General features: G+C 49.2%; 1 protein-coding gene across 1 annotated transcript in view; it reads right to left on the bottom strand.

Moving 5' to 3' along the window:
- Window positions 1-819: 819 nt before the first annotated feature.
- The window catches only part of CDH5 (cadherin 5), a 34,092-nt gene continuing 7,503 nt past the window's right edge, over window positions 820-27,408 (bottom strand). Inside the window, exons 2-12 of the mRNA XM_040498202.1 lie at window positions 24,984-25,185; window positions 19,741-20,029; window positions 18,556-18,672; window positions 17,431-17,595; window positions 16,352-16,539; window positions 14,488-14,738; window positions 10,459-10,601; window positions 8,318-8,442; window positions 7,854-7,962; window positions 5,052-5,297; window positions 820-2,971 (exon numbers count right to left, since the gene is read on the bottom strand). Of these exons, the coding sequence (XP_040354136.1) occupies window positions 2,457-2,971; window positions 5,052-5,297; window positions 7,854-7,962; window positions 8,318-8,442; window positions 10,459-10,601; window positions 14,488-14,738; window positions 16,352-16,539; window positions 17,431-17,595; window positions 18,556-18,672; window positions 19,741-20,029; window positions 24,984-25,166 (2,331 nt within the window). The 5' untranslated portion in view covers window positions 25,167-25,185 and the 3' untranslated portion in view covers window positions 820-2,456. The remainder of the gene's footprint in view (window positions 2,972-5,051; window positions 5,298-7,853; window positions 7,963-8,317; window positions 8,443-10,458; window positions 10,602-14,487; window positions 14,739-16,351; window positions 16,540-17,430; window positions 17,596-18,555; window positions 18,673-19,740; window positions 20,030-24,983; window positions 25,186-27,408) is intronic.

Below are 27,408 nucleotides of genomic sequence, written 5' to 3'. Positions count from 1 at the left end.
GGCAATCACAAAGGAAGTTAGAGCAAAATTGGAATTAGGACAACTTGACCCCTGAGAGCTCCAGGAACTAGCGTTTATCCAGAGCACAGTTTACAAAATACCATCCCCAGGGGCGCCTGGGTGGCGCAGTCGGTTAAGCGTCCGACTTCAGCCAGGTCACGATCTCGCAGTCCGTGAGTTCGAGCCCCGCGTCAGGCTCTGGGCTGATGGCTCAGAGCCTGGAGCCTGTTTCCGATTCTGTGTCTCCCTCTCTCTCTGCCCCTCCCCTGTTCATGCTCCGTCTCTCTCTGTCCCAAAAATAAATAAACGTTGAAAAAAAAAATCAAAATACCATCCCTGGAAGAAATAATCCCCAGGAATCCCCGCTGGTAGGGGTCAAGGAGCAGAGGCCTTGATGAAGTGAACTTCAACCCCCACTTCCTCAATTCAAGACCTACACCCCCAATAAAGTGCCACCTGTTCACTCCTGTCAATCAGCCAATTAGAGGTTGACTTCCTCCCTCACTGCTGATGACTCTCACTAACCCCATCATGGAAATGGTGTGGCAGCTCCAGCTTCCACAGGCCCTGCCTACTGTGTAGGGTGGAGGTGGGACTGGGGGGCATGTACAGACGCCAAGTGAAGGCATTGGGCTCTGGGAGGAAAGGGGGTTGGATTAGGTGTCTGTTATTATTCTTTGCTGCAATACAGAGTGAGTGTCTCTGAAATCCTAATTGCAAATATCCCCTTGCACCCTGGGTTCCTTTTTTGATGATGGTGGTGGTGTGATAATGTGTATGTGTGTATGTGTTTCACATGAGCTTATTCAGCTCTAGAAATAAAAGGATTTCAAGAATTTTCTTTATTTAGGTATAAAAAAATACAGTACGTCCCATGCACCAGTGTGGCCAATATATAGTTATTATCACTAGAGCAATAACTACAATGATAGGAAAAAGAAGGTTATAGGAATTTGTTCATCCAACTAAAAAATCTGAATTAAAATTGTTCACCTAAATAGCAACCCACTTATTATGCAAAAACCTTTATTCTATATGTTTGTGAGAGCTAGAAATATGTAAGTATTATTAGTAAAATATATATATATACATATATATATACATATATATATGTATATATATATAGTAGTTATTGGTTTAAAAAAAAAGTCAAGTGTTATCTACAGTCTCCTGAAGTGTGAGGGCCCTTGCCCTGAGGGGAACCTCAGTCCATGACCAAGAGTGAATTGGAGAGTTTGCCTCCTTTCCTGCCCTCTCCCGTTGAGTGATGCCACTTCCCCAGGGTGTGTTTGCAGTGGAATGTTCCAGATTTGGCTGAAAGTGGGAGATGCACAGATGACCACAGGGCATGGGCAAGGCAGGGTGTGCCCGAGGGATGAGGCCTTGCCAGGGTTTCCTGAGATGTGGCAACAAACGAGGTGCGTAAAGGCATCTGTTGTGCAGTCATGTTTGGGTTTGGACTTTGACCAGAGTTGCTGAGGGTCACATCTTGAGGGCCTTCAAGTCAAGAGATAAGGAGTCGATGGAGAAAGAGAGAGAGAGAGAAAGAGCGTGAAGGAGTGACTGGGCAAGGAAGATAAGGGGAGAGGTCTTCTGCTCTGGGGAACATCTGCTCCACTTCCCAGGCAAAACTGATGGGGTGTCGATGAGACTCAAATTGGGGTCACAGCTACTCCAGGCCCTCTCCCGAGGGTGTGGGTGTGCAGGTGGCCCTCAGCATATGATCTGTCACACTTGGTCTCCACTGTCCCTCCAGGATGGATTCACAGTTGCTTCAAAGTTCAACAAGCCGTTTTCCTGACTTTGGTTGAATTTTCAGTGCTCAGTACAGCAGTTACAGGTGTGGTAGCCAGCGAGGTCACCTCAGGACCCAAGTTTGGTAGCTGTCAAGGGACCCACTCATCTTTCTTGACAGACCTGGGGAGAGGCTGGGAGTGGTGGGGACTTGGGAGAGCATGAGGAAGTTGAAGCAGGGCTGGCATGATGGATGGTTCCAGTCTCTGGTGGGACTGGGCTGCAGAGACTCTTGCCCCACAGGCCATGCCCTTTGCTCCAGGCAGGCAGGCACCAGGATCTCACCAACCTTACCGGGGGAAGGGGGGGGGGGTTGGGGAAGATCTCCCCTTGGCTTTTGAACCATAAGCTGCTTTAAGGAGCCACAGCAAGTCTTTGAGTAGGACCCGTGGTCCCAGGTGACAGGGTTATGGATGTCCAAGCCGAGACAGAACACCAGCCTGGATCTTCCCGAGTTTAGGGGGTAGCTATCACTTGAAGTATGTTCCTGGACATTTCAGGGACCTGGAGTTTGCTACCCGAGGTGGTGAAGTCTCTGGGACCCACGAGGAAGGGCTGCTGGGCTAGGGTGTCAGTGCTACAATTTGCGGGCTCAGTGCCTGTTGTCCGACTGGCCCGCGCTGCAGAGGTTTGGGTCCCCAGACCTGGAGGCCCACGTCTCCCTAGTACACCAGCTCCACCTGGGGGTCTGAGCGGTACAGCTCCGCCAGCATCTTGAACCTGGGGCCCCAGTCGTTGAGGAAGTCGTAATCGACGTCCGAGTCGGATGAATCGGTGCCCAGAGAGCTGAGGGACTCGGCGATGGACTCGGAGCCCTCGTAGCCGTAGATGTGCAGCGTGTCGTAGGGCGGGCCTGCGCCGTCGTGGTCGGCCTCGTCCTTCTTCACCTCGATCATGGCGGCCATCTCCCCCGGCCCGCCGTGCACCGCGCCGTGCCGTGGAGGCTTCTGCACCTGCGCGTAGACGGACGGCCGCGCCTCCAGCGTGGGCCGCGGGGGCTTGGCCCCGCCCTGCCGCACAGAGTTGAGCACCGACACGTCGTAGCTGGTGGTGTCCATTTCGCCGCCGCCCTCCTCGTCATAGGTGACCAGCTGCTCGTGGATCTCGGGCACGCTCTTGCCGTGGGCGCGGGCCTGCTTCCGGAGCCGCCGCCGCAGGAAGATGAGGAGGGTGATCACTGCAGCGAGCCAGAGCTAGTCAGACCCGGCCCACCTGGCCCTGTGGGGCTCACCTGCGTCCTCCCCTCCTCCCTGGAAATTCCCGGGCCAGCCCAGCATCCCAGCGACACCTGGGCCAAGGCGGAGGTTGGTTTGGTCTAGACACCTTGTGGGTACCCCCCCGGCCCCCCCCCCCCCCCCCCCCCCCCCCGCAACCTCCGCCCTCCGTGGGTCAGAGTCGTGCCTCCCACCCCCTTGGGACAGACCCTCCTTCCCTGGGGATTTAGTCCTGACTGGCTGTCATAGCCACTGGTGGAGATGGGGGAAGAGGAACAGAGTGGGACTCCCTTAAGTTCATTCTCTCCTGCCAGTCTCAACCCCATCTACCTACGTCCACATTTCCTGTCTACCCCTACCACTGTGGCAAATCCTTCTATGTTGTGTGCAAAGGTGGGGAGGCCAGAGGTTGGAGAAGAAATGGGGAAGGGAATGGAGTTGAAATTCGGAGTGCAGAGATTCCGAACCATTGTTTTGTTGATGGCCGTGCTGCTGCTGCTGCTGCTGGATAACGGTGGTGCTGGCACTGGCAGGCATGCTGCCCATGGCTCTCACGGCAGCTGTTGTTGGGCACCTATTGGATATGTGCTGGCTCCATACTGGACACGTTCTCGTGTTATTTCACTCAGGGCAGGTATTATTCTCCCCATTTTACCCTTAAGCAAACTGACCTCAGGGAGGCTGAGTGGCTTGCCTGGGGGTCCCGTGGTTGGGCAGTGGTGTAGATATTGACCCTGCTCAGAGCTCTGAGGGGTGTGACTGTGAGAGTCACCAACCCCTGAGGATAGGTGGTCCATGTGGCACAGAGAGCTCCTAAAATTAGGCCAGAGCATCCCCCAGACTCTGTCCTTCTGGCCTTGAGTTACTTAACAAACTGTTATGTATGTAAGAGAAGCTGGGACACCCTCTCTGAGCTCTAGTTTCCTTGTCTATAAGATGAAAGTGATGACTTTCCTGCTTTGTTTATATTTGGCAAAGTAGTTGTGAGATTAAGTGTATTCTACGTGTGGTGGTGATGTCATTGTCATTATTATTACTAATTATTATTAAAAGGGGTTCTGAGTCTAGACTCTTTGCCAGAGAAGCCTCAGGAAGGTGGCACACCCAGGGGGCCTCTAAGGAGAGCCACTGGCAGGAAAAGCCTGGAGGAGATAACGTGGGAACCCCACCTCACCCCCAGGGCCTATCATTTCAGTGACAGGGAGATCTCTAACTTTCCTCTAGAGGGCGGGCCCCTGCCCCATCTCAGGGCTGGTGCAGGAGAATGTATTCCACTGGGAGGAACCCCCCACCGTCAACTGAGGGGAACTGGTGGATAAACTCTTGCTGACAGTGCCCCGCTGCTTCTCCATCCCCAGTGACAGGGAGCGCCAGTGACCCTCACTAGTAACTTGCGAGACAATGCTTCCTTCATCAGCTGCCTCCCTTCCCTGTTTCACTCCCCTCTCTTCCTTCTAGGGCTTCCTGGGAGCACTTCCCAAATAAACCACTTGTATGCCAGTCCTTGTCCCAGGGTCTGCTTCCTGAGTAACCCAAACCAAGGCAAGGCCTAAAATGCTCCTAAAATTTCTGAGGCCCAAACAAAAAAAAAAAAAAAAAAAAAAAGATATCAAGCCTGGAGGAATCCTAAAAAAGGAAAGGAAGCCACTAGCGGCTATCTAAGCTGGAATTTTTTTATTTTTTTTCCCCCCAAAGAGGATTTTTTTTTTTCAAAATAGGTTTCATGGAAATAAATGCCTAGAACAGTGCCTAGAATGCTGTAAGTGCTCAAAACGTATAAATTGAATGAACGAATGAATGGATGTCATATATGAGGTATTTTAAAGTAAGTGAAAGGCCTTGAACTCTCCCTTTCCCCCCACATCTACCCCCACCTTTTGGCATCCAGGGAGCTAGAGCTTTTATTCCTCTGTCCTGCTACGGAACCCTGAGGCCCAGGGTGGGATATGGGCTGGAAGCAGGCTTGCGCCTGAATCCCCGGTCTCTTCCTCCTCCTGTGAAGCGCTCCCCACCATCGTTCCCTCCCCCATCTTAGGCACTGACCTGTGATGGTGAGGATGCAGAGGAAGATGGCTACCAGCGCCTGGATGCTGACACCTGCTTGGGCAGCCATCTCCTCACAGTAGGTGAACTCGCCATGCTCATTGCACTTGCAGACAGTCACAACCAGTGTGCTGGTGCCTGTGAGGCTCGGCCTCCCGTTGTCTGAGATGAGCACAGGCAGATAGTGGACCTTGGCACGCTCCCGGTCAAACTGTCCGTACTTGACTGTGATGTTGGCCGTGTTATCTGGAAATACCGGGGCTGCAGAGTCAGGCTCTGGCTTCCAGAGTGCCTGTCCCCTCGTGCACACTGATGATGTGGCTTGCCTCCTCCAGGGGACCCTCCGCGACTGCACCAGCCCATGTGCAGTCTGCTTCTCTGCCGTTTGTATCCCCTGCCTCATGTTTCAGCCATTTGAGTGCAGGTCTGTTCCTCCAGAGAGGGGATATTTTGGGCAGCTGCCTTGACATAGCCTTTAAGAATGGCCTGCCCAGGGGGTGCCTGGGTGGCTCAGTTGGTTAAGCATCTGACTTTGGCTCAGGTCACGAACTCACAGTTTGTGAGTTTGAGCCCCGCATCAGGCTCTGTGTTGACAGCTTGGAGCCTGCTTCGAGTTCTGTGTCTCCCTCTCTCTCTGCCCCTCCCATGCTCATGCTCTGTCTCTCTCTGTGTCTCAGAAATAAATAAATGTTAAAAAAGAATTAAAAAAAAAAAAAAGAATGGCTTGGCCAAAATGTAAAGTCCTTGCCTTCTGTTTCTGTGGGCAACTGATACGTCTGACCCCCACCTCCTCTTTCCTAACCCTACTGCAATAACAGGTGGTTCTCTTTTGGCTCAATTAATGCATTTTTGCAAGCTTTGACAATGGGGAAAAATAAAGTTTTTCAAAGTGTTTCAGCACTGGGGCTAACTTTGAAGGCTCTTTCTGCTATTCCTGAAAATCCATTAGAAAGTGAAAACAATGCACATGTTCCCTGGGACATCAAAGGAATGATGACACAGTAACTGAGGATGTCCTAGGCAGGCTGGAACTGCACATACGCTTTGGCCCAAATATTGGCTGCCCCTCCCAGCTCCGGTCAGTGGTTCCATGTACTGAAGAATCCCCCAGGGAGTTTTTTTTTTTTCCCATTGTTTATTTATTTTTGGGACAGAGAGAGACAGAGCATGAACGGGCGAGGGGCAGAGAGAGAGGGAGACACAGACTTGGAAACAGGCTCCAGGCTCTGAGCCATCAGCCCAGAGCCCGACGCGGGGCTCGAACTCACGGACCGCGAGATCGTGACCTGGCTGAAGTCGGACGCTTAACTGACTGCGCCACCCAGGCGCCCCCCCCCAGGGAGCTTTTTAAACAGATTTTCAGAGCCCTGTTCCCCCTTCGCTGCCATTTTCCTACCCCTCCCCCCATCTCCCACACCCACATTTCATTATCAGACGCCAGATAATCTGCCTTTTGTAGGCTTCTGGGAGGTTATGATGCTGGTGGCCAGAGGGTCTAGGGATTCCCTGCTCCAGGATTTATCTAGCCCTGCAGGGTCAGCTCCCTCAGGAAGCTGACTCCCTTTGGGTCAGCTCCCAAAGCAAAGGGGTCTGTCTTTTAGATTTCAAATGAAAGCTGATTACATTTTGCTATTAAGTAACTATGTCTATTATAATTAAAAATAATAGCTATATGGCCATTGATACTTTGAGAGAAATTAGAGATTTCTCACTACATTCACTTAATATCATAACAGGACATTCATGCTATAAGTGAATCTGGCACCAACAGGCTTCCCTCCTGGTTGTACGTGGGGTGTCTTTGGGGTGGCACTTAAGTTTTCTATCCCAATGCAGACCCCCTCTGAGGTGGGATTGAGGTGGAGATGGGGGGTGGGGTGACAAGTATTTTTGCCACATTGTTTACTACTAAAGACAGCTGAACATTTGAATGGTTTGTAATTGACCGTCAGCACATCGTGGCCACCTTTTCTCTAAGAATGGCTCCTTAAGGTTGAGTCTGTGGCTGATCCCCTGGGTCTGCCTTCCGCCTTCAGGGACCCTGACCTTCCTCACAGGTGGCACTGGCTCTTCTATACAGGAATGAATCCTCATCCGCCACAGTTTTGCCATCAGAGAAAGGCAGGAATGCTACTCTGTGCTGGGTGAAGGATTGCTCTATTAGACCCAAGGGGGATTTTCTGTTTTCCTCAGGAAGCCACTGAGGCCACGGAAGCATGCCTACTTTTGCCTGGGATTCAGTCAGCTCAGCATCGTCACTCTTGTAAGCGTATGCTCATCAGAAGCTCTGACTGGCACTGCTGATATCACAGACTTTGGGCTGTGAGGAGTGGACCAGATCCTGTCCTGGGGCCACCTGGTGGTAAGTAGTCATTGTAGCTGAAATAAGACAAAGTTCACTGTATTCTTGGCATTTGGATTTCACGTTTCCAGTTTTGACTCTTTGGTAGTGACCTCAGAATTCATAGAGAATTTGCAGCTGTGCTGAGCATAGAGATCCAGTGTGGGAAGGACTCCACTGGCTAGATCGTGAACTGAGCAAGCGTCTGCACCCCATATCTATTCTATATTCCTTGCTGACCTGAGCATCTTATGGAGAATGTGGACTTGGCAGTTTGGCCAGATTAGCTCTGATCATTGCACAGCCCCGTAAGGAGTTGTACAAAATATCCTGTAACTTGAAGACCCCAGTGAGGGCTTGCCCCCACTTGGTTGGCTTGGTTCTTGACCCTGGTGCTTCAAGACTCAAATAACTGTGCCCCTGCCCTTGCCAGTAGCCAAGCTGACTACTTTGATGCATACCGTGATTATCTGTCAGGGTGAAGTTGCTGTCCTCAGTGCTCAGAGAGAATTTGAATTTCACATCTCGTGGCGTTATGTCCTTATCTATTGCTGAGATTTGCACGACCAGCTGGAATGTGGAAAATGGGGGACAGTCAGTGGTGGTGTTGGGGTGGCTGGGGGATCAGTGATGGTGACTTTGGTATCAGATCTGACCATGGCTGCATCTTTTCTGCAACACTAACCTAAATAGTCTCCACAAAGCCACCCTTTGGACCAACCTCCCCACCAGTGTATTCTTCATACGTTCTCCCTGAGCCTCAGTTTCTCCGTCTATAAAGTGGGGATAACATCACCTTTCCTCAAGGCTGTTGTGCAGGTTACATTAAGCTCAGTGAAATGCCAGCTGACCGTGGGTGGGAGGTGCTGCCTCTCAGCCCATCTTCAGTGAGCGTGCCTCGCCCTCCCAGCTGAGCCGGACTCACCTTGCCCTGGGCAGCATTCTCACACACTCTGGGCTCGTAGGGCTGGGCGAACTCTGGAGCGTTGTCATTTTCATCCATAACTTCAATGTGGACTTGGACAATGGATTCTTTGCCTGTGGAGTACCCTGCAGGGAGAAAGGGCTCCTGACTGCCATTGACTCAGATTGATGCCAGTCCCAGGGGTAGAAAGTATGTGGATGGGGAGTCCTGGAGGGGTGCCCTTTTTACAGGAAGAGGGGGCTATGGACCTCTGGAAGAGAGGCCAGGGTTGGTGTTCTGGATGAAAGGGCTGGGAGAGGAAGGGAAGGGCGTCAAGCTTCATGCACAGGGATTTTTACTAAACAGTTACTTTTAAGAATCAAGAAGGTAAACAATGCAAGCAAATTAAAGAAAGTTTTAATTAAATTAAATTAAACAAATATAATTTATTTAAATAAAATGAATTTATTACAAAATACTTAAAAGGTAAACAACCTAAGTGAGTTGGGGTTAACATATTAAACCACTTTCAAAGAATGGAATATGTGGCTATTTACAATGCCCATGTAAATTACATTTAAAAATGTAATAAAGATATTTTAGTAGTATATGAAAATGGCTGTGAAATAAGGCTAAGTAAAAATGCAGGATATGTTTTTTATATAAATATTATGGTCTCACTTACATGAAAATATGTATAGAGAAAAAAAGACCAGAGAAAGTACACTGAAGTGTCAACAGTAATTATCTCTGTATGGTGGGGTTATAGGGGAATGATTTTCTTCTTTTCAGTTTTTCCCATATTTAAAACATTTTTTAACGTTTATTTATTTTTTAAGGGAGAGAGAGGCAGAATGCGAGCAGTGGGGTGGGGGGTGCAGAGAGAGAGGGAGACACAGAATCCAAAGCAGGCTCTAGGCTCTGAACTGTCAGCATAGAGCCTGACATGGGGCTTGAACTCACCGACTGCGAGATCATGACCTGAGCCGAAGTCAGACGCTTAACTGACTGAGCCATCCAGGTGCCCCATCCCATATTTTAAAATGAACAACAAACCATTACTTTAACGTTTAAAAATGTGCGAATGAGATTAGATGGGGAAGAAAGGGGTAAAGACTGATCTGGAAAACCTGCAAGAGTCCATCACAGTTGGAGCTTGTGTGCCATGGCAGGGGTGATGACCAAGTCTGGGAAGCCCAGAAGGAGGCAGGGGACACTCTAGGGTAGCACCAGTGCGGCCTTGGTCAAGTCACCGCCCCCGCCCAGGCCCTGGTGGTCTCCTGGGTAAGGCGAGGATATTAATCTATCTCCTGGAGCTGTGATTTTTCTCATGTAAGTAAAGGATATAAAATCCCAACACTTGGGGTGGCTGGGTGGCTCAGTTGGTTGAGCTTCCAATTTCGGCTCAGGTCATGACCTCACGGTCTGTGAATTCGAGCCCCGTGTCGGGCTCTATGCTGACAGCTCAGAGCCTGGACCCTGCTTCAGATTCTGTGTCTCCCTCTCTCTCTGACCTTCCCCCATCCATTCTCTGTCTCTCTCTGTCTCAAAAATAAAATAAAACATTAAAAAAAATTTTTAAATCCCAACACTTGCCTTTCCCTCTGGCAAAAGTTACACTAATCTGGAGAACCTAATAATCTTGAAGTTGGAAGCTGCTTCACATTTTGAATTCAACCCACTGACTGGCATATAAATTGTCCCCCTCCTTTCCCCCCAAACAGTCTTTTCCAAACATCCATGATAATAAGAATCATGTGGTACTTGTTCGATACACAATCCTTGGCCCCATTTCTGGATCACTGCACCAGTGATCCTCTAGGAAAGGCTCTGTGTTTAAAAGGTGCCTTAGGTGATTCTCATCACAGGGACATCTAGCAGGCTCTTTTATGACAGTGCTTCTTCAGCTGTAATGTGCAAGAGGTTCTGATTCGGTCTGGGGGTTGCCCAAGATTCTACCCTTCCAACCAGGTTGCTGGTGATGTGGGTGCTGCTGGTCCATCCACACCTTGGGGATAGAGGCTCTATAGTATCCCAGCCAAGTAGTGCTTCAGTGGGAGCTTATGATACCTCCAGAGCCCCCAAATGACAGATTATGCCTGTTTTGAAGCAATGAGAGAAAGGAGAAAAGCCCAGGTCCCCTAGCATCTGGGACCACTCACCGCTGGAATCCAGTTCTTTGGCCTCCACTGTCAGGTTATACCAGGGGTAGACTTCTCTGTCCAGCTCTTTCTCATTGTAAATGTCCCCTTGTTTGGTTATTCGGAAGAACTGGCCCTTGTCACTGGTCGTGCGGATGGAGTATCTGCCAGGGGAGAGAAATTCATGACTTTCTGTTGTTCTTTGCTGGGGAGACCCCTCATGGTCTAACCCTTGTGTCCTCTCCATCCTCCTCTCACTGCTCATTGTGTTCTACCACCTAGAGGGAATCAGGGAGGTGAGATAACCCCTTCGATTTTAGCAGTGCTGCCCTGACTGGGCTGGAGGTGGTGCCTCGAGACTCCATCAGTGGCACTCTGAGAGCTGTGGCAGGAGGAGTTTTAAATCAGGTGCACCAGAGCTGGGGTTGGTTTTTGTCATTAATGAAAAGGTGGTTGGGCAAGAGCCAGGAAGAAGTAAAAAAAGGAGCTGGAATAGATAGGAAATGATTGAAAAGAAATTAAATTTATGAAGTAAAAAATTGAAAAGTTCTTCCAGAAATCAATAAAAAGGTATGAAGAAATGAGATATATATATATGAGATATATAGTATATATTTGCTACTACTTAGGAAAATTCTAGAACAAATAGAATAGAAGTAGTAACAAAAGATATAATAAGAGAAAACATTCCTGATCTAAAGAAAGACACAAGTCTAAGATTAAAAGATTAAAAGAGGTCATTAATATGAGGCATAATTTCTAAAAGAGATCAATGTTTATGTATATCCTGATGACACTTTTGAATTTTAAGGCTATATGAAGGAACTAAACAGAGTTCAGACAGAAAAATATGTTCTTGTGAAGAAAATCAGACTTATCTCAGATATCCCCACAAAATTAAATTCTAGAACACATTGATAGTATTTTTAAAGGAAGTGTCTATAGACTGAAAATTATAGGAGCATATCTGGTATTATTAACATAAGGCAAAAGAACTAAGGTATTTGTAAGTATACAAGAACTCAGGAAGTATATCATACACAGAAATAGGGTCTTGAAAAATTTTTATGAAAACTTAATTTCATCTAACTAAGAAATGTCTCAATATAAAATAAAAGCCTGATGGGGTACCCGCGTAGCTCAGTCAGTTAAGTGTCTGACTCTTGATTTTGGCTCAGGTCATGATCTCATGGTTTGTGGGTTTGAGCCCTGCATCAGTCTCTGTGCTGACAGTGCTGAGCCTGCTTGAGATTCTCTTTTTCCCTCTCTCTCTGCTAATCCCCGCCGTCCCCCACCAAAAAAAGCCTGCTTTCAGAAGAATTAAATGAAATTATTGATTTCTTTATGGTACGTAGGAAAGCAATCGTGTGTGTGTGTGTGTGTGTGTGTGTGTGTGTGTGTGTGTGTGAGAGAGAGAGAGAGAGAGAGAGAGAGAGATTTCAAAGTAGAAAATGTCCAGGAAAACACTTTTAATTTTACAGGTAGAAGTAAGTTTCACTGGGAGAAGTAAAAATGGATGTTCACATTCCAATCTCTAGGAGAAAAAAAAGGAAAAAAAAGACTCTAGCATATATGGGAGGAAAGGAAAAAGCCATTAAGTTTGAGAAATGAGAAATGTGTAACAAGGTTTAAAACAGGAAGCTCAAACCTATCATTTTTTAAAACTGTTTATTTATTTTTGAGAGAGTATGTGAGTGGGGGGGGGGCTCAGAGAGAGAGGGAGACACAGAGTCTGAAGCAGGCTCCAGGCTCTGAGCTCTCAGCACAGAGCCCGATGTGGGGTTTGAACCCAGGAACCACAAGGTAATGGCCGGAGCCAAAGTCAGGTGATTAACCAACTGAGCCACCCACGCATCCCCAAACCTATGATTTTTGATGACAAATATAAATAAGTTAAACCCAAAGCATCTCAGTTTAGATTAAAAAGCAAAGCCAATTACATTCTAATTTTGAGAGACAACTTAATGCCAAGTGAAAAGCAGAAGTTAGAAAAGTTAAAAGTAAAGGTTGGAAGACTTCTATCAGGCAAAGACTAATATGAAAACAGGACTGGCAAACTTAACATCAGGCAACGTGGAACCGAAGGCAAAGTATTTAGCAGAACAAGTTGGGTAATTTCATAAGGATAAAAGCTGTAAGTTGTAATGAAGGTAAAATAGTTATGAACCTTTATAAACAGAAAAATTGAAATATATAAAGCAAAATCTTAAATATTCTAGAAAAAATGGATGCAAATACAGTTGCATTATATCACAGAGCAAGTTAAAGCAAAAACAAAAAATACCCTACCACTTGTAAATGAAAAGAAAAAAATCAAATCAATCTCTTAAATAAATTCTTGGATCAGAGTGCCTGGGTGGCTCAGTCGGTTCAGTGTCCAGCTCTTGGTCTTGGCTCAGGTCATGATCTCACAGGTTCGTGAGTTTGAGCCCCACATTGGGCTATGCACTGTTAGTGCAGAGCCTACTTGAGATTCTCTCTCTCTCTCTCTCTCTCTCTCTTTCTCTGTCCCTCCCCTGCTTGTGCTCTCCCTCTCTCTCAGAATAAATAAATACACTTAAAAAAAATAAATTCTTGGCTCAATAAAGAAATAAAAACTATCATTATAGCTTATTTAGAATAGTGTGGCTATGAAAACAGTAGTCCCAAAACTTGTGCAGTGTGGCCCAAATCTCCATTTTTGGGGACATATTTTTTTTACCTTGGTAAGAAGATCTGATTTCTTAGAAACATTAATTCTCCCAAAATCGATATAGAACAATTCTCCTTAGAATTCCAATGTTTTTGGGGTGCCTGGGTGGCTCAGTCGGTTAAGTGTCTGATTTTGGCTCAGGTCATGATCTCACTGTTTGTGGGTTCAAGCTCCATGTCAGGCTCTGTCTCATGACAGCTCAGAGCCTGGAGCCTGCTTCAGATTCTGTGTCTCCCTCTCTCTCTGCTCCTCCCCCACTCACACTGTCTGTCTCTCTCTGTCTCAAAAATAAATAAACATTAAAACAATTAAAAAAAAAGAATTCCAATGTTTTTTAAACAACAGATAAATTAATTTTATAGTTCATGTGAAAGAGTGAATGTTTGAGAACACATAAAAGTTACAGGAAGTAAAAAAGCAATGAGGGAGGGACTTGGTTTGTATCTACTAGGTTTTTGTAAAGCTGCTACAATAAAACAGAATCGCTTTGCCACAGAACAGTGGCTAGAACAGAGGATTCAGAAATGGGTTCAGGTGTATAACAAAGGTGGGAAAGTGATGACTTATTTAATAAATGGTGCTGCCACAATTGGCTAGCCCTCTGGAATAAAATGAGATTGTGTTAAAATCAAATGTTACATGGCTCTAGAATGCATGGGTTAGAACCATATTTTTGGTCCCAGAGGGTAGAGGCTGGGAGTCTAGTGGAGATGAAGAACAGGTGGTGATGAAATGGGCATGGTATGACCCCCAAAATTTTGAGAACAATCAAAACCCCCGAACAAAGAGACAGACAGACAGACAGACAGACAGGCAACCATCTAATCTACTGTAAACGTAAGTGGATGTTTGTGTGGGCATGAAGAAGAGGGGTGACGGAACAGCATCAAGCCACAAACATGAGTGTTACCTGGAAGTGGGGGTTACTGATGTTTTCTTTGCAGATCTTTGTGTTGTTTTACTGTGTGAAATGAACACTTTTTCCTTTTTGGTTTTGGGAAGACAAACTTCATAAAACATGTTCACAGATGTCATCTAGTTGGTTACCCTCTTGACCATCAGATCTCCCTAGATGGACCTGTGAGAGCCAGTTATTCCAAAGAATAGCCCCTCCAAGGTAGCGCAGCCAGCGGACAGCTCTGATGGCCAGGATTGAGCTGGGCAGAGGTGCCTCGGCAAGACAGGGTCCCGCCTGGTCATGGGGGTCAGTGGAAGAGCTTGGGCTTCTAGTCCTGCCTCTGTCACGTCCCGTGTGTGTGCCAGGAGAAGCCATTCTCCCCATCTGGGCCCTATTGTCAATCCTGCAGGTGCCAGGATCATTGTGATCATCATTTTCCTTACACCCTCTACCCCCTTACCCAATGCTCCGCCGAGCTGCGTCGGGGTCTTTGGCCCTCACTGAGCCGATCAGAGGTTTCTTCTGGTTCTCCCACAGCTGGAAGTGGTAGAAGGGCTGCTGGAAGCTGGGGGGCTCATCCACATCTGTGACGTTGATGATGACTCGGGCAGTTTTTCTGGTGGAGGCGCTGCTTAGGTGGTGGAGGTTGATGGTGGGATCCGTGGCCTCGATGGTGAAGATGTATTGCTGAATGTATTCATAGTCCAGGGGCTGTGGAAGGGAAAAGTGCATTGAACGCCTGCTCTGAGCCAAGCACGTGACATGTGGTCTTCACGGCAACCTTGCAAGGTTGCACTGGGATGACACCAGTTTCACAGATGGGGGAAGTGATGTTTCCATGGTCATCAAGAGAGTGGCTAGGGCTCTCTGTCTGTCCTCAGCTTCCCTCCACTGCATCTCGACAACCTTAGGGCACCCCCAGCCCTAACTCTGTGACTGGCCCTGTTCTGAGCATTGAGGCCACACAGTGGGCGAGTCACAGTCCTGCTCTCTAGGAGATCACAACTACTAGTTCTAGCCACAGGTCTTTAAGTATGTGCCTTTCCTTTGTGGTTTCGCTCAAGATGCTTCTCCTGCCTTTGCCCACTTCACAATCCCTACTCAAGAGGCCAAATGTCTTCTCAGAACCCATCTTGCCTCCCTGACACAGGTAATTGCTCCTTGCGTGGGTTGCTGTAGCACTTACACGCGGCTACCCTGTTCATCTATGCTTGTGTGCCCCGCTCTCTGACAGCTTTGGTGCCGTGGAGGCCATGGGACTCACCTAGGTGCCTCTGGTCCCCAGTGCAGGGCCGGACCGGGGATAGCCTCAGGAGAGTTCTCCTGCAGGAATGGCCCAGCTCAGGCAGAGGGGTTCTAGAATGTCCCATTTGAGGTGGGTCATCCCTGGCCCAGGGCCCCCAGTCCTCTGCATGACCATTCTAGAGGCATTTTATGTCTCTTGCCTCCTCTTCCAGATTCAGTTGGCCTGACTGCTCTGTCTGTATGCAGCAGCCACTGCCAGTAGCCACTCCCACCCCCACCCCTGTAGTACTCCCTGCTTCCTTACATGCTGTGGCTGTCTGCTCCAAGCGCCTGTATCACTACCAGGGCTCTACTTTGGTGGGTGCCCAGGGCAGGCCAGAAAGTGTGAGAGTGAACGCCCTCTGGGGCCGTCACACGACCCTGCAGCTCCCTCACTCTCAGCCCCTGCAACTCTGAGGCATATTTCACACTGTGCCCTGGGTGTTACCAGTGGGACTGTGCCCCACTTGCCTGCACTATTAACCTGACAGTTAAGGAACCTGCATCATTCCCTTTTTTTTTTTTTAAAGCTTATTTATTTATTCTGAGAGAGAGAACGAATAGGGGAGGGACAGAGAGGAGAGCAAAAGTGAGAGTGAGAATCCCAAGCAGGCTCTGTACTGCGAGTGTAGAGCCCCATGTGGGGCTTGATCTCATGAGTGATGAGATCATGACCTGAGCAGAAATTAAGAGTCAGGTGCTCAACCAACTGAGCCATCCAGGCGCCCCTGTATTCTTTTTCTTATGTGTCACTGCTCCTGAGACTTCCTGGGATCACTTCCCAAGTAAATTATTTACACTCAAATCCTTGCTTTAAGGTCTGCTTCTGGGATAACTCAGCCTAAGGCACTGACCCTTCTCTCCTGGCTTCCCTTTCCCAGCTCCAGGGTCACAAGCTCATGAGCACGTGGCCAGCTCTAAGCTGACCCAGAATGTGCACCTTCAATGGCTTCTGACCTTGGAGCAGCCCCTGGGTGAGTCCTGAAAATGCCAGGAGCCCTAAGCCCCACATCCGATATCGTTGCTGCATGCCTACAAACCTTCATGGGCTTGATGATTCCCTCGTTGTGGTTGGGGTCCGTCTCGATGGTGAAGGTGTCCCTGTATTCGCCTTGCACGATGCTGTACTTGGTCATCCGGTTCTGGGGCTCATCTGGGTCCTCAACAAACAGAGAGCCCAAGGAGCTGCCCACACGGATGTCTTCAGGCACCGCAAATGTGTACTTGGCTGATGCAAATAAGGCGCCCCCGAGGGCATTGGATTAATGAGATAGACAAGGTGATTGTCCCTCATGCTATCCTAATGCATTTTTATACAGGAAATCAGCATGACAAAATAATAATAATAATAATAATAATAATAATAATAGTAGTAGTAATACCACCACAGGAATTTTGGGTCTCAAGGCAAAGAGATTCTGCTCCATCTATCCTTCCATCCCTCCGTCCATTTAACAAATAGTTATTGAACACCTACTGTATGCTGGGTCTTTTGCTAGGGAACTTATCATTTGACAAGAGAGACAAGTCCTGCTGTGAGGGAGCTTCTGCCACATAGAGTGAGGCCACCGTCATTGGGATGGCTGAGCCTCTGAATTACACCTCAGCATCAGAGGGTACAAGTGATGAACCGTCTGACTTTCCTTCCCACCCTTAACCGGGGCGTGTGAAAAACTCTTGTCAGACATTTTTTTTGTGGGGAGAGAAGCAGTCTGTGTGTGGGCTCAGGGCTCAGCCTCAGCTCTGGATATGGAACTTTGCTGTATCCCTGTTCACCAGCTCACAGGGATTTTCTAGCTAGGGACTGGATTTTTCCGAGCCCATAGAAACTGGGTGAAACTGTTCCTATCTGGTAGTGGGACTCTGGGCAAAGTGGTGGCACACAGCAGGGAGTGCGATTTCCCTGTGGCCTGTGAAGGCACCATGGCAGGTGGTATTTGGAAAGCCTTGGGAATGTGTGCAGGGATGGGGAGAAGACCCCCTCCTTGCACCAAAATGACTTTTCTGGGCTTTAGGGAGAGGTAGAGGGACTCTGGGCTTCTCCACAAGATCCCCCAGGCCACTGAGTCTGGAGTATCCCAACCCCCATCCTCCCCAGGGCCCTGGAGGAGGAGCTCACTTTGGGTGAAGATGGGGAAATTGTCATTGACGTCCTGCAGAGTGACCAGCACCGTAGCTGTGCCTGAGTCCCCTCGGAGTCCCTGGGCATCTCGTGCTTCCACCACGATCTCATACTTGGCCTGGGTCTCTCGGTCCAAGTTTTTGGTTGTAGTGAAAATGAGTCCTGCAAAAAGTGTCCAGCAGGAGCCATGTTACTTGGAGGGCTTTTAGAACATACTGGTGCCTGGGCCCTATCCAGAGTTAACGTAAAAGCTGATGCAAATAAAGTGACTTAACATGTGACTTAAAGGCTCCCCAGGTGATTCCACTGTGCAGCCAGAGCTGAGAACCACCGGCCAGCCACCACCCACCTTCACACCCTGCACTGCTAGACCAAAGCTGCCCAAACGGTTTGGTCCAAGATTGGTCCTGGCTGCTGGGAGCATGGTGTTGAGAAAGAGTGCGAGGCCACATCCGGGCTCAGCGTGGAGAGAGTGCTGTGACTCATTAGCGATGCCTGCCTTGGCACATCATTGGTTGTGGTGGTACCTGTATTTTGCACCTGCCACCCCCCTGAAAGACAGTGTGTCCCAGGTCTGACCACCTGGACTTCTGTCTTGCTCCCCAGACTCTGTCCTTACAGTTTTTGTGAAGTCACACTGAGTGGATAATTAATGCAGGCCATGTATTCTCTATACATTATGTAATTCAAACTTCACAGCTGCTATGCAAAACGAACATACATTTTCCTGTTTTCAGGGTGAGAGAACTAAGGCTCGCAGAGGCTAGTTGACTTGCCTCAGGTTGTTAGAGGGAGTGAGTAGCAGAACTGGGTTTGGAGACTAGATCTGTCCGACTCTACACCCAGAGCTGCTAACCAGCATTCTCTTCTGCCTCTTGGGTCACTGCTTGGGTCCTGATTTTGTTCCCTGGACTGGAGTCCATGTCTTGGCAGCTGTCTGCTTCCTTCTCCCCTCGCCAGCCACCTTGTTTTCATGTGTATAAGAACCATTTCCATGGGATCGTGTGGTTGGATGGTAGCTGACACCTGTCAGACTGGACTTCCCTCAGTGCCTGCACCTTGAATATCTGTCCCTACCCGGCTCCAAGCCAGCGCCTGCCCAAGAGGGTTAGTGACACACACCAGAACCATCAATAGCAAAATATTCTTCTCCCTTCAGGATTTGGTACATGACACTGGCGTGGTCTGCCACGGTGGGGTCATCTGCATCAACGGCTGTCACACGGATGACTGAGGTCCCTGAGGAGAGAGAATCCAGGGTTACTGCCTTGTGACTGTCGGCCCTGTGCCCCATTTCCAGATGAAGACAGATGGGGCTCAGGCTGTTCCCTCAACCCACTTTCCTTAGGCCCTGGGGGAGAAAAGACTGCTTTGTTTTCTGAGGAGCCTGCAAGGGGGCAAAGTGCTGAAGGTTCAGCCTGGTCATCTTGGAAGGAGGCAAAGAGAACAGGTGATTTTTAGTCACAGGAGAAGTGAGGCAGGAGGCAGAAGGCTAGGGTCATGAGGAGAGAGAGAGAGGAGAGGAAAGGGCTGCTTCTTCCTTCTTCTGGAAGATGAGAACAAAAGAATGGGAAGGTGCCCCACAGGGGTGAGTGTCACATCTCTGTTTCTCTTGAACTCTGGGACCCCCATCCCCATACTTAACAGGGAGGTCTGTTAAGATCTCCCAGGTTCTTAGCCAGGAACCCTGGACCAAGGGGTGGGGAAGGGAATCCTTTTCTGTTACCTCCTAGAGGCTGGGGGTAGAATTGAGGAAGTAGTAATTTCAAGAAGCCTGGGGTTCAGGCTGGTGTCACATCTTGGGGTGAGGGCTCTAGTCTCCTCCCTCCACTCCTGCATGGGTCCTAGAGAGGAGTCTTTTCGCTGTGGTGGCAGAGTTGGTATTCTTCGTGTGCAAAGGCACTCTTAGAGTGCCAGTCCTGAGTCAGAGAAGTGGGTGGGGTTTGCTCCGAAGAATAATGAGAACATTATTATGTATATGTTTCTGATGGTTAGTGCTCAGTCCATGATCAGGGTCAGGGCTCAGTCCATGATGAGCATCAGGGCTCAGTCCATGATTGGGGTCAGAGCTCAGTCCATGATGAGGATCAGGATTCAGTCCATGACTGGGGTCAGGGCTTAGTCTATGACTAAGTCAGGGCTTGGTGTGGGGCCAGGTCAGAGTTTAGTCTTTAGGGATCAGAGTTTCTTTCAAGCGCCCTGAACTCACTGAATCCTGATCCCCGACAGTGAAGCTGCTGATAGGAGAGGCACCTTCAGGCTGGAGATGAGCAGGGGAGGAGTGAGAGGGACAAGCAGGGCACATACCCACGGCCGACATCTCTGGCACAGAGGCGTTGAACAACCGGTGCGTGAACACAGGCCAGTTGTCATTCACATCATGAACTTTGATGGTGAAGCTGGAAGGAGACTCTAAGTCATTATTGGTGTCCTTGTCTACCACGAGGGCAGTAAGGTGGTACTCTGGGATCTTCTCCCTGTCCAGCCTCTCAAAGGCATACACGTCCCCTGAGTCCTCATTGACCCGGAAGACCTTGCCGGCAGACTCTCCTCTGAGCAGGTACTTGGCGTTCTTGCGGTTCACACTTGATTTGATCTAGGAAAGAAGAGGTGCCATGAGCTGCGGATGGGCAGGGGTGGCTGTGTGCGTGTGTGAATGTGTGCACACACATGTGAGCGTGCAAGTGTGTAGGTTATGTCGGTGTGTATGTACACGTGTGTGTGTGTATGTGCACTTACATGCGGTGCTGGCCAGGGGTCCTGAACGCGACACTGCAGTTTTTACAGGAATCTCTGACTGGTCATTAGCACGTTGTTGTCAGCCAGGTTGCTGCGAACACCACACCAATATGACTTGCTCGGCGCACTGCCCTAATATGCCTCCACCAGTGCTTGGGACATTGTAGGTGCTTATAAAACGTTTTTTTTTTGTGTGTGTGAAGGAGTGTACTTGGTGCCAGTGGAAGGCAAGGGGCATTTTGCCCCTGGGAAGTCTCTTAACCTCTCTGAGTTGTGGTAACCTCATCTGTAAAATGGAGATAATATTGCTTTGGATGTTGAGCTGCTCTCATGAGCAGAACGGCGCTTCTGAAAGTGAATTCCAGGACACGCTAGTCTCTTCTGCTGCTCCACATGAAAATCGGGTCCCAGGGAACTGGGAGTTGGCTTCCACTGGCTTGGATCTCTAGAACCAACTTACATATTTAGGGATGTTTGTGAGCTGGTTGTTAAACACAGCCATTATTAAAAATCCAATTATGTAAACTTATAAATTAAATGAATTCTATAAAAAACAGAGGTAGCATACCAAAATTCATTGCTTCCTCGTTATCATACTGCATTTTTCTGTGTTCTTGAGGTTATGTTTACTGTGTTGAATGATGGAAATACCACACAGTGCTGGGTTAATGCATATCTTTTCACAACTCTGCCTTCATTGACATCAAATTGGGAGCTTAAAACAGACACGGCGAAAGTATTTACACCATGGAAATGAGCAAATGCTATGAATCAGGAGTTTTTCTCCTGGAGAACAGGTTGATAAATATTTATCAGCACACCACTGGTTCTGGTCAATTTAGTTTTGGAATGACACGTAAAATGTTCTCTTCTTGGAGATTTATAGTGTATAGTCCTGTAGAAAAAAACTCTAATGAGCTTTAACTCAGGATTTCCCATGCTTTTTAGACCACTGACCCCATTTTCTTTGTAACACATACTATTAGTGCCCTAAGGAACAAGATTTAGAAAAAGATTTGGAAACTAATATACATAAAGCAGCTTGCACAGGCTATTATGATAGATCCATGTTAAAAGATATTAGGTTAAAAGTGCTGAACATTTCATTTATAGAATCTTAGAAGCAGAGACTCTTAGGAACTTCAGAGAATCATATTTCATGCAGTGGTACTCTCACAGATGGTTAGAATGTTCAAAAAATGTAGTTCAATTCAATTAAAAATATATAAATTGGACACCTATAAGGTGCCAAGCAGCACCCTGGAAGCACAGAGGTAACCCAGACCCCATTCTTGCTCTCAGGGCTTGGGCCCAAGCCCCAGAAGCTGAGACTCTTAGGATGGGCAGTATTTAAGGGTTCAGGGATAAGAGCCTTGAGTGAAGGTATCCGATGAGGAGAATCAAGAGAGAGCGGGTCTCAAGACAGGAGAAGGAGCAGCAAGAAGGGTGTGGTCAAATCCCGTGAGTCTGGGGGTGCCTGGGTGGCTCAGTCAGTTCAGTGTCTGACTCTTGATTTCAACTCATGATCTCATGGTTCATGGGTTTGAGCCCTGCGTTGGGCTCTGTGTTGACAGCGAGGAGCCTGCTTGGGATTCTCTGTCTCCCTCTCTCTCTGCCCCTCCCCTGCTTGCTGTCTATCTCTCTCTCTCTCAAAAATAAATAAATAAACATTAAAAAAAATTCCCATGAGTCTGGAAAACATCCCTAGGGTTTAGCAGTAGTGTAGACATTGGAGCCCTTGGTGGGAGCAGCATCCGGGCCGGGGTGGGGGAGTAGGGTGAGAAGCCAGATGACAGAGCTTGGAGAACAGGCCACAAGGTGAGGAAGTAGAGACAAGGAGTGAGGACCCTCTGCCTTGGGTGGAGCAGAGGTGTGGTGTGCAGGGGCCAGGTGGTTTCATAAGGAGTTCCCAGGACCCATGGGCCAGGATGTATGACGAATAGTGGGTCAGGAGGTGAGAAGCAAATGCCCGAGCTCTGCAGCCTGCGGTGTGGGGGGACAGTGGGGGTTTAAGGAGAAGGGACAGTCTGGGACTCTGTGTGAGTCGCTCAGGGTTAGATGGTAGTTCCAAACTTGGTTCTGGGTGGGTGTGTTAGGACCCACATGGGCAAGGGTAGTGATGGGGACCAATGGAGCTTTGATCTATTGTATTGGAATTCTGTATACGATTCCATTTGAGTATAAGCTCCTTCCCTCCAACTTACATTTTTTAGAATAGTTTTAGATTTATAGACAAATTGAGAAGATAGTACCGAGAGTTCTCATATATCCTGTCCCAGTTTCCACTGTTATCACCATCTTATGTTAATGTTATGTTAGTATGGTGCCTTTATTACAATTACTGGACCAATACTTTATTACAATTAGTGGACCAATTAGTAGTCACTGGGGGCCATAGTTCATACCGATGTCCTCAGTGTTTGCTTCATTTCCTTCTTCTGCTCTCGGAGCCTGGCCAGGACACCATATTACATCTAGTCACCACGTTTCTTTGGCTCCTCTTGGCTGTCACAGTTTCTCAGACTTTCAGTGTTTCTCAGACTTGATGACCTTGGCCATTTTGACAAGTACTGGTCAGGTATTTTGTAGGATGCTTCTCTACTGAAATTTGTCTGATCAGACTGAGATTATGGGTTTTGGGGAGCAGTGTTTTTTTAAATTATCACTATATTTGGGCATAACGTCTTAATGTCGCAAACCATAGTGACCCATATTTGTGGATTCAAAAGGCTACAAGGGCTCCCTCCCATTGTCCAACCAGTCTGTAAATAAAGGCTCCGGACTGTGGCCTTGATAAACAGGGATTTCCTTCCCTCAGATTACGTCTTTGGGAGTGAGGAGGTAATCCTTGGAGCCCTGTCCTTGGCTCTCCCCAGCACTCTGTTCCTTCTCGGGGTGGGGACTGCGTGTAGCTCCTCTGTCCCCTGGCCCCATGCCAGTTGCAAAGTAAATGCTGTTGGCAGATGATGGCAGGCCTGACGCTCTTCCTGCTGCTCGAAGACCCTTGGGAGAGCCCTCTAAAGGTTTCCGTGTCGGGGCTGCGCATGATGCAGGTGGCCTCTGCTTTCTGCTGACTCTTCCTGACTCACCCTGCAGATTTTTCTCGGGGCCGGCCATTCTCATCAGTGGCTGATTCATGGCACAGTTATCCCATTGGGAAAGATGTAGGTGGATTGACGACATTTTCCTCTCTGACACAGTTCACATTTGTGTTGGGAGTCAGGAACCCTATGCCTTCCTAGGACTAGGTTCTCCTCGGGCTCTGTCCTGGTCTCCCTGTGTGACCCTGGTCAAACATCTTTCTCTCTGAGCGGCCATAGTGAGGCATTTAAAGTTCCCAGCCATTCTAGGGAGCCAGAGGAGCCTGTGGGCACAGTCGGTTGTGGGCACTCTGTGAGTGGAGATTCCCCAGCTGGCCCTGCCCCCAGCTGCTGTGGCTTTTCTGGTGCCAAGGCCAGGCTGCACCCTCCCCCATCAAAGGGTATTTCCAGCCTGTTTCTCTGTGACCAGAGGGATCCCCCAACCCTACTTTTTGTGGGGTTCTTTGTCTGACGTATGCTGCCCCTATAGATTAGGGCCAGGAAGTAAACACTTCCAGCTTTGTGGGTCATGTGGTGTTTGTTGCAGCTGTTCAACTCTGCCATCAGAGCAGCTTTGGCGATTTGTTGTACATGGCCTTGCCTCTGTTCCAGTGAAACTTTACAAAACCAGGCAGTGAACTGGTTCTGCCAGTTTTGCTTTTAGACCATGAGCTCCACAAAGGTAGGGACCCTATCTGTCTTTGCCCACTGCTGTCTTTCCCAGGCTTGACACCATGCTTCCTCTTACTGGCACATTGATCTATTTTTTTCTTTAGTGGATCGCATTCAGATTCCAAGAAACTGACACGGTGAGAGTTTATACACCTGTAAGGAGTTTTTCTCCCTGTCAAAAACTTTCAAAATACCTGGGCCAGCCGTCTGCCACTGTGTGTGGAACTCCTCCAGTAGAGCCACTGGTTTGAATCAGAATGGATGGATTTGACATCAGTAGTACTTTGACCCAGTAAGACCGTTCAGTGGCCACTCACATTAGCTCCAAGCCCTAGAACATTGGCTGGAGATGAACAGGTTTTGAAGGGGGAGGAAGTGTGGGTTAGAGCCTTAGGTGCTGCCTTGGAGGGCAGGCTTGGGTCAGGCACCATGTTATGGGTGTCCTAGAATCTGAGGACTTGTGTAGAGTGACAGGGAGCCAGGGAGGGATAGTCGGAGAGAAGGGGGTTTTTCGGGTTTAAAGAGCTAGACCAGGCTGGCAACCTGCGGCCTGGATGATGAATTCTGTCACCAGCACATTTTTGTAGAAGGCTTCTCAGGGCTTCCGGACTTTCCGATGGGAGAATTTAATGGCAGTCTTGGCTGCTTCTGCCCTAGGCCCTGAACCCCCAGGCCAGGTGGGCCCCCTGTGTGCAGGTGGGCCCTTCCCCTGGTGATTTTTAGTCCACAGACCAAGGCCCGGGAGCAAATGAACCAGAGCATTCACCACCGCCAGCACCTTCCCCTTCCCCTTCGCCATCATAATTGCCCTAATCGTCATGACCTCTACTGCCGTCACCACCACGGCCCCCTCACCTTTCCCTTTACTTTCCCACCGCCTCTCCCTTCATCGTTGTGACCGTGACCACCGCCACCGCCTCTCCCGCCTCTCCCAGCTCTGCCACCATTCCCCCTCACAGCCGTCGTCCCCGCCCCTGCACCCACCACAATATCTGCCACCGCCTTTACCACCACTGTCACCGCTGATGCCACTCCTGCTCGGGGGGGCCTGAGCCTTACCTTGCCCACATAATGGGGCAGCGAGGTGTTTTTCTCTTCATCGATGTGCATCTGGTTCCAAATCCAGTCCCTCTTCTGGCGCCGGGGGGCGGCCGGTTGGGCAAGGTCAGTGCCTTCCGCGGGTGCCACCAGCAGGCCCAGGCACACGCCTGCCGAGGCGAGCAGCACCATCAGCACCTGCATCTTCCCGAGAGGCACCAATCTGGGCAAAGAGAGGGGACACCATGAGGGCATGGTAGTCACCACCCTGGGGTCTGAGCAGCTCCCAGGGACAACTGAACTTCCTCCTGTCATCCTTCCCTCTCTGCTGATACCAGCAGAACCAGATACTCTTCCTGCCCCCAGATTGCTTCGGTCTGGAAGAGGAAGGCAGATGCAGAAACTCCTCCCAAAGTGTCGTATGTGCTGGCGTGGAAGCCCCAAGGAGGGCTCCCGACGGGGAAGGTTTTCTAGAGGAGAGGGTGAGGCTGATGCTGATGGTGGCTCCCGAAGTCCTGCGCAGCGGGGACCCCAGTTATCCCCATGTTACACATGAGGTTAAGTTCACGTTGGAGCAAGTGGTGGGGCTGGGAATGGAGCCTTGGTGTCTGACCTCAACAGCTATCACTTATCAAGTACTTATGACAAGCATGACACCATTCCAAGCACTTCACATGTGTTATCTCATTTAATTTTCCTAGTAACCCTTCAGGTGGATATAATTATAATGCTTCTTTTGCCAAGAAGCCGAGGAACAGAAGAGTTCAGTTCACATTCCTGAGATCACCTAGGCAGGGAGCGGCAGAGCCAGACTTGAACCCAGTCTGCCTGGCCCCAAAGTTCAAGCTTTTTCCCACTGGCCTCTCTTGTCCTCACAGCTGCTGTGGGGTGGGACTTCAAGACGCCTCTGAACAAACATGCCCCCTGGCCAGCACGAGAGCCCCTGTGGCAAGATGCTTTGATGCTGTCTTCAGAAAGTGCTTGGGAAACCCAAATGTCTTAACCCAGAGGGTCAGGCCCTCACTAGGCCCAGAGCTCACAGTTGGTGATCAGCTGAGGAACTATCACAAGAGCAGGGGTGGGGGAGGGTGGAGGATTGAAAGGCTGGTCTCACGGGACTGGCTTCATAATTGAAGGGGCCCAGTGCAAAATGGAAATGTGGGGCCCTCTGTTCAAAGAGTATTAAGAATTTCAAGATGGGGGTGCCCGGGTGGCTCAATTGGTTAAGCATCCGACTTCAGCTCAGGTCATGATCTTGTGGTTTGTGAGTTTGAGCCCTGCATCGGGTTCTGCGCTGACAACTCAGAGCTTGGAGCCTGCTTGGGATTCAGTGTCTCCCTCTCTCTCTGCCTCTCCCCTGCCCACACTCTGTCTCCCTCTCTCTCAAAAATAAATAAACGTTAAAAAACTTAAAAAAAAAAAAAAAGAATCTCAATCAAGGTGGAGACAGAAGACCATGAAAGCAGGCATCATGCGCCAGGCCCAGTGTGCTTGCTCGCTCTGGAAGGGAGCTCTTAGGACAGGGATCAGCCTGAACCAGGATCTTGGGTCACCCAGAAATGAGGGCCTGGCTTCCTCCTGAATTCCAGGAAGAGGGATTTTCCCCACTGCCCCATGGTGAGTGCAGGCTGTGACCTTGCTGGCCTGTGCCCTCTCAACCCTGACCCCATCAGTCTACTCATGCTGGGTCCCTGTGTCACTGATCTGTGGCTCCTGGGATGGTTCAGGGGCAAAGGGCAGGTGGATGGGAATGGGAACCCGGGCGCCTGCCTAGAGAGAGACAAGGACCACGAGATGCTGGATGGGAGGCCACCACCCTGGTCATCCCCCACCTTGGCCCATGGGAGAGCCTGGATTCTGCACATTACAGGAGGTCTCTAAACTCTAGTAACATTTCCTCTGAGACGCTGGCGCCAGGCAGTCCTCAGTGAGGGCCCAGGGTGTCTGCGCTGGGCTAGCCTGGCCTCTGGGTCTGCTGATCTTAGCGTTTGAGATCCCCACCCTGTGGGCCCTGCTGCTGGTGTGGGAGGAAGTGGGCTCCCAGGGTTGGGTGGGACAGGGCTCCGAGGAAGTCCCCACAATGCACGTGCCATGTGTCTGGAGAGAGGCTCTGGGTCTCAGTTTCCTCAGTTGTGAGGTGGTGGAACTGGAGGAGGCTTGGTGTCCTTTGAGGTAGGACGTGGAGAGGGTGGCCACTGCAGGAGGGAAGGAAGGCAGTGAACAAAGGCTTTGGGGAGGTTGGGCATCCTGGCCGGGAAGCTGCTCCTGACTCAGGGGAGGTGGCCGGCATGCCCCTGCTCTAGCCTTGCAGGGCCCAGGCCTGGTGGGTCATTTCCTTCTTTGCCTACAAAGGAACTGCGAATCCTGGTTCTTTCTTCCTCCCAAGTGAGAAGTGACTCAAAAATGAAAAAGTAATACAAACAGAAGTGAAACCAAGAAATAGGGA

Source organism: Herpailurus yagouaroundi, unplaced genomic scaffold (assembly GCF_014898765.1).
Source record: "Herpailurus yagouaroundi ecotype Mexico unplaced genomic scaffold, PumYag 190, whole genome shotgun sequence".
NCBI classification, from domain to species: Eukaryota; Metazoa; Chordata; class Mammalia; order Carnivora; family Felidae; genus Herpailurus; species Herpailurus yagouaroundi.
This window is presented reverse-complemented; position numbering and strand designations above follow the sequence as displayed.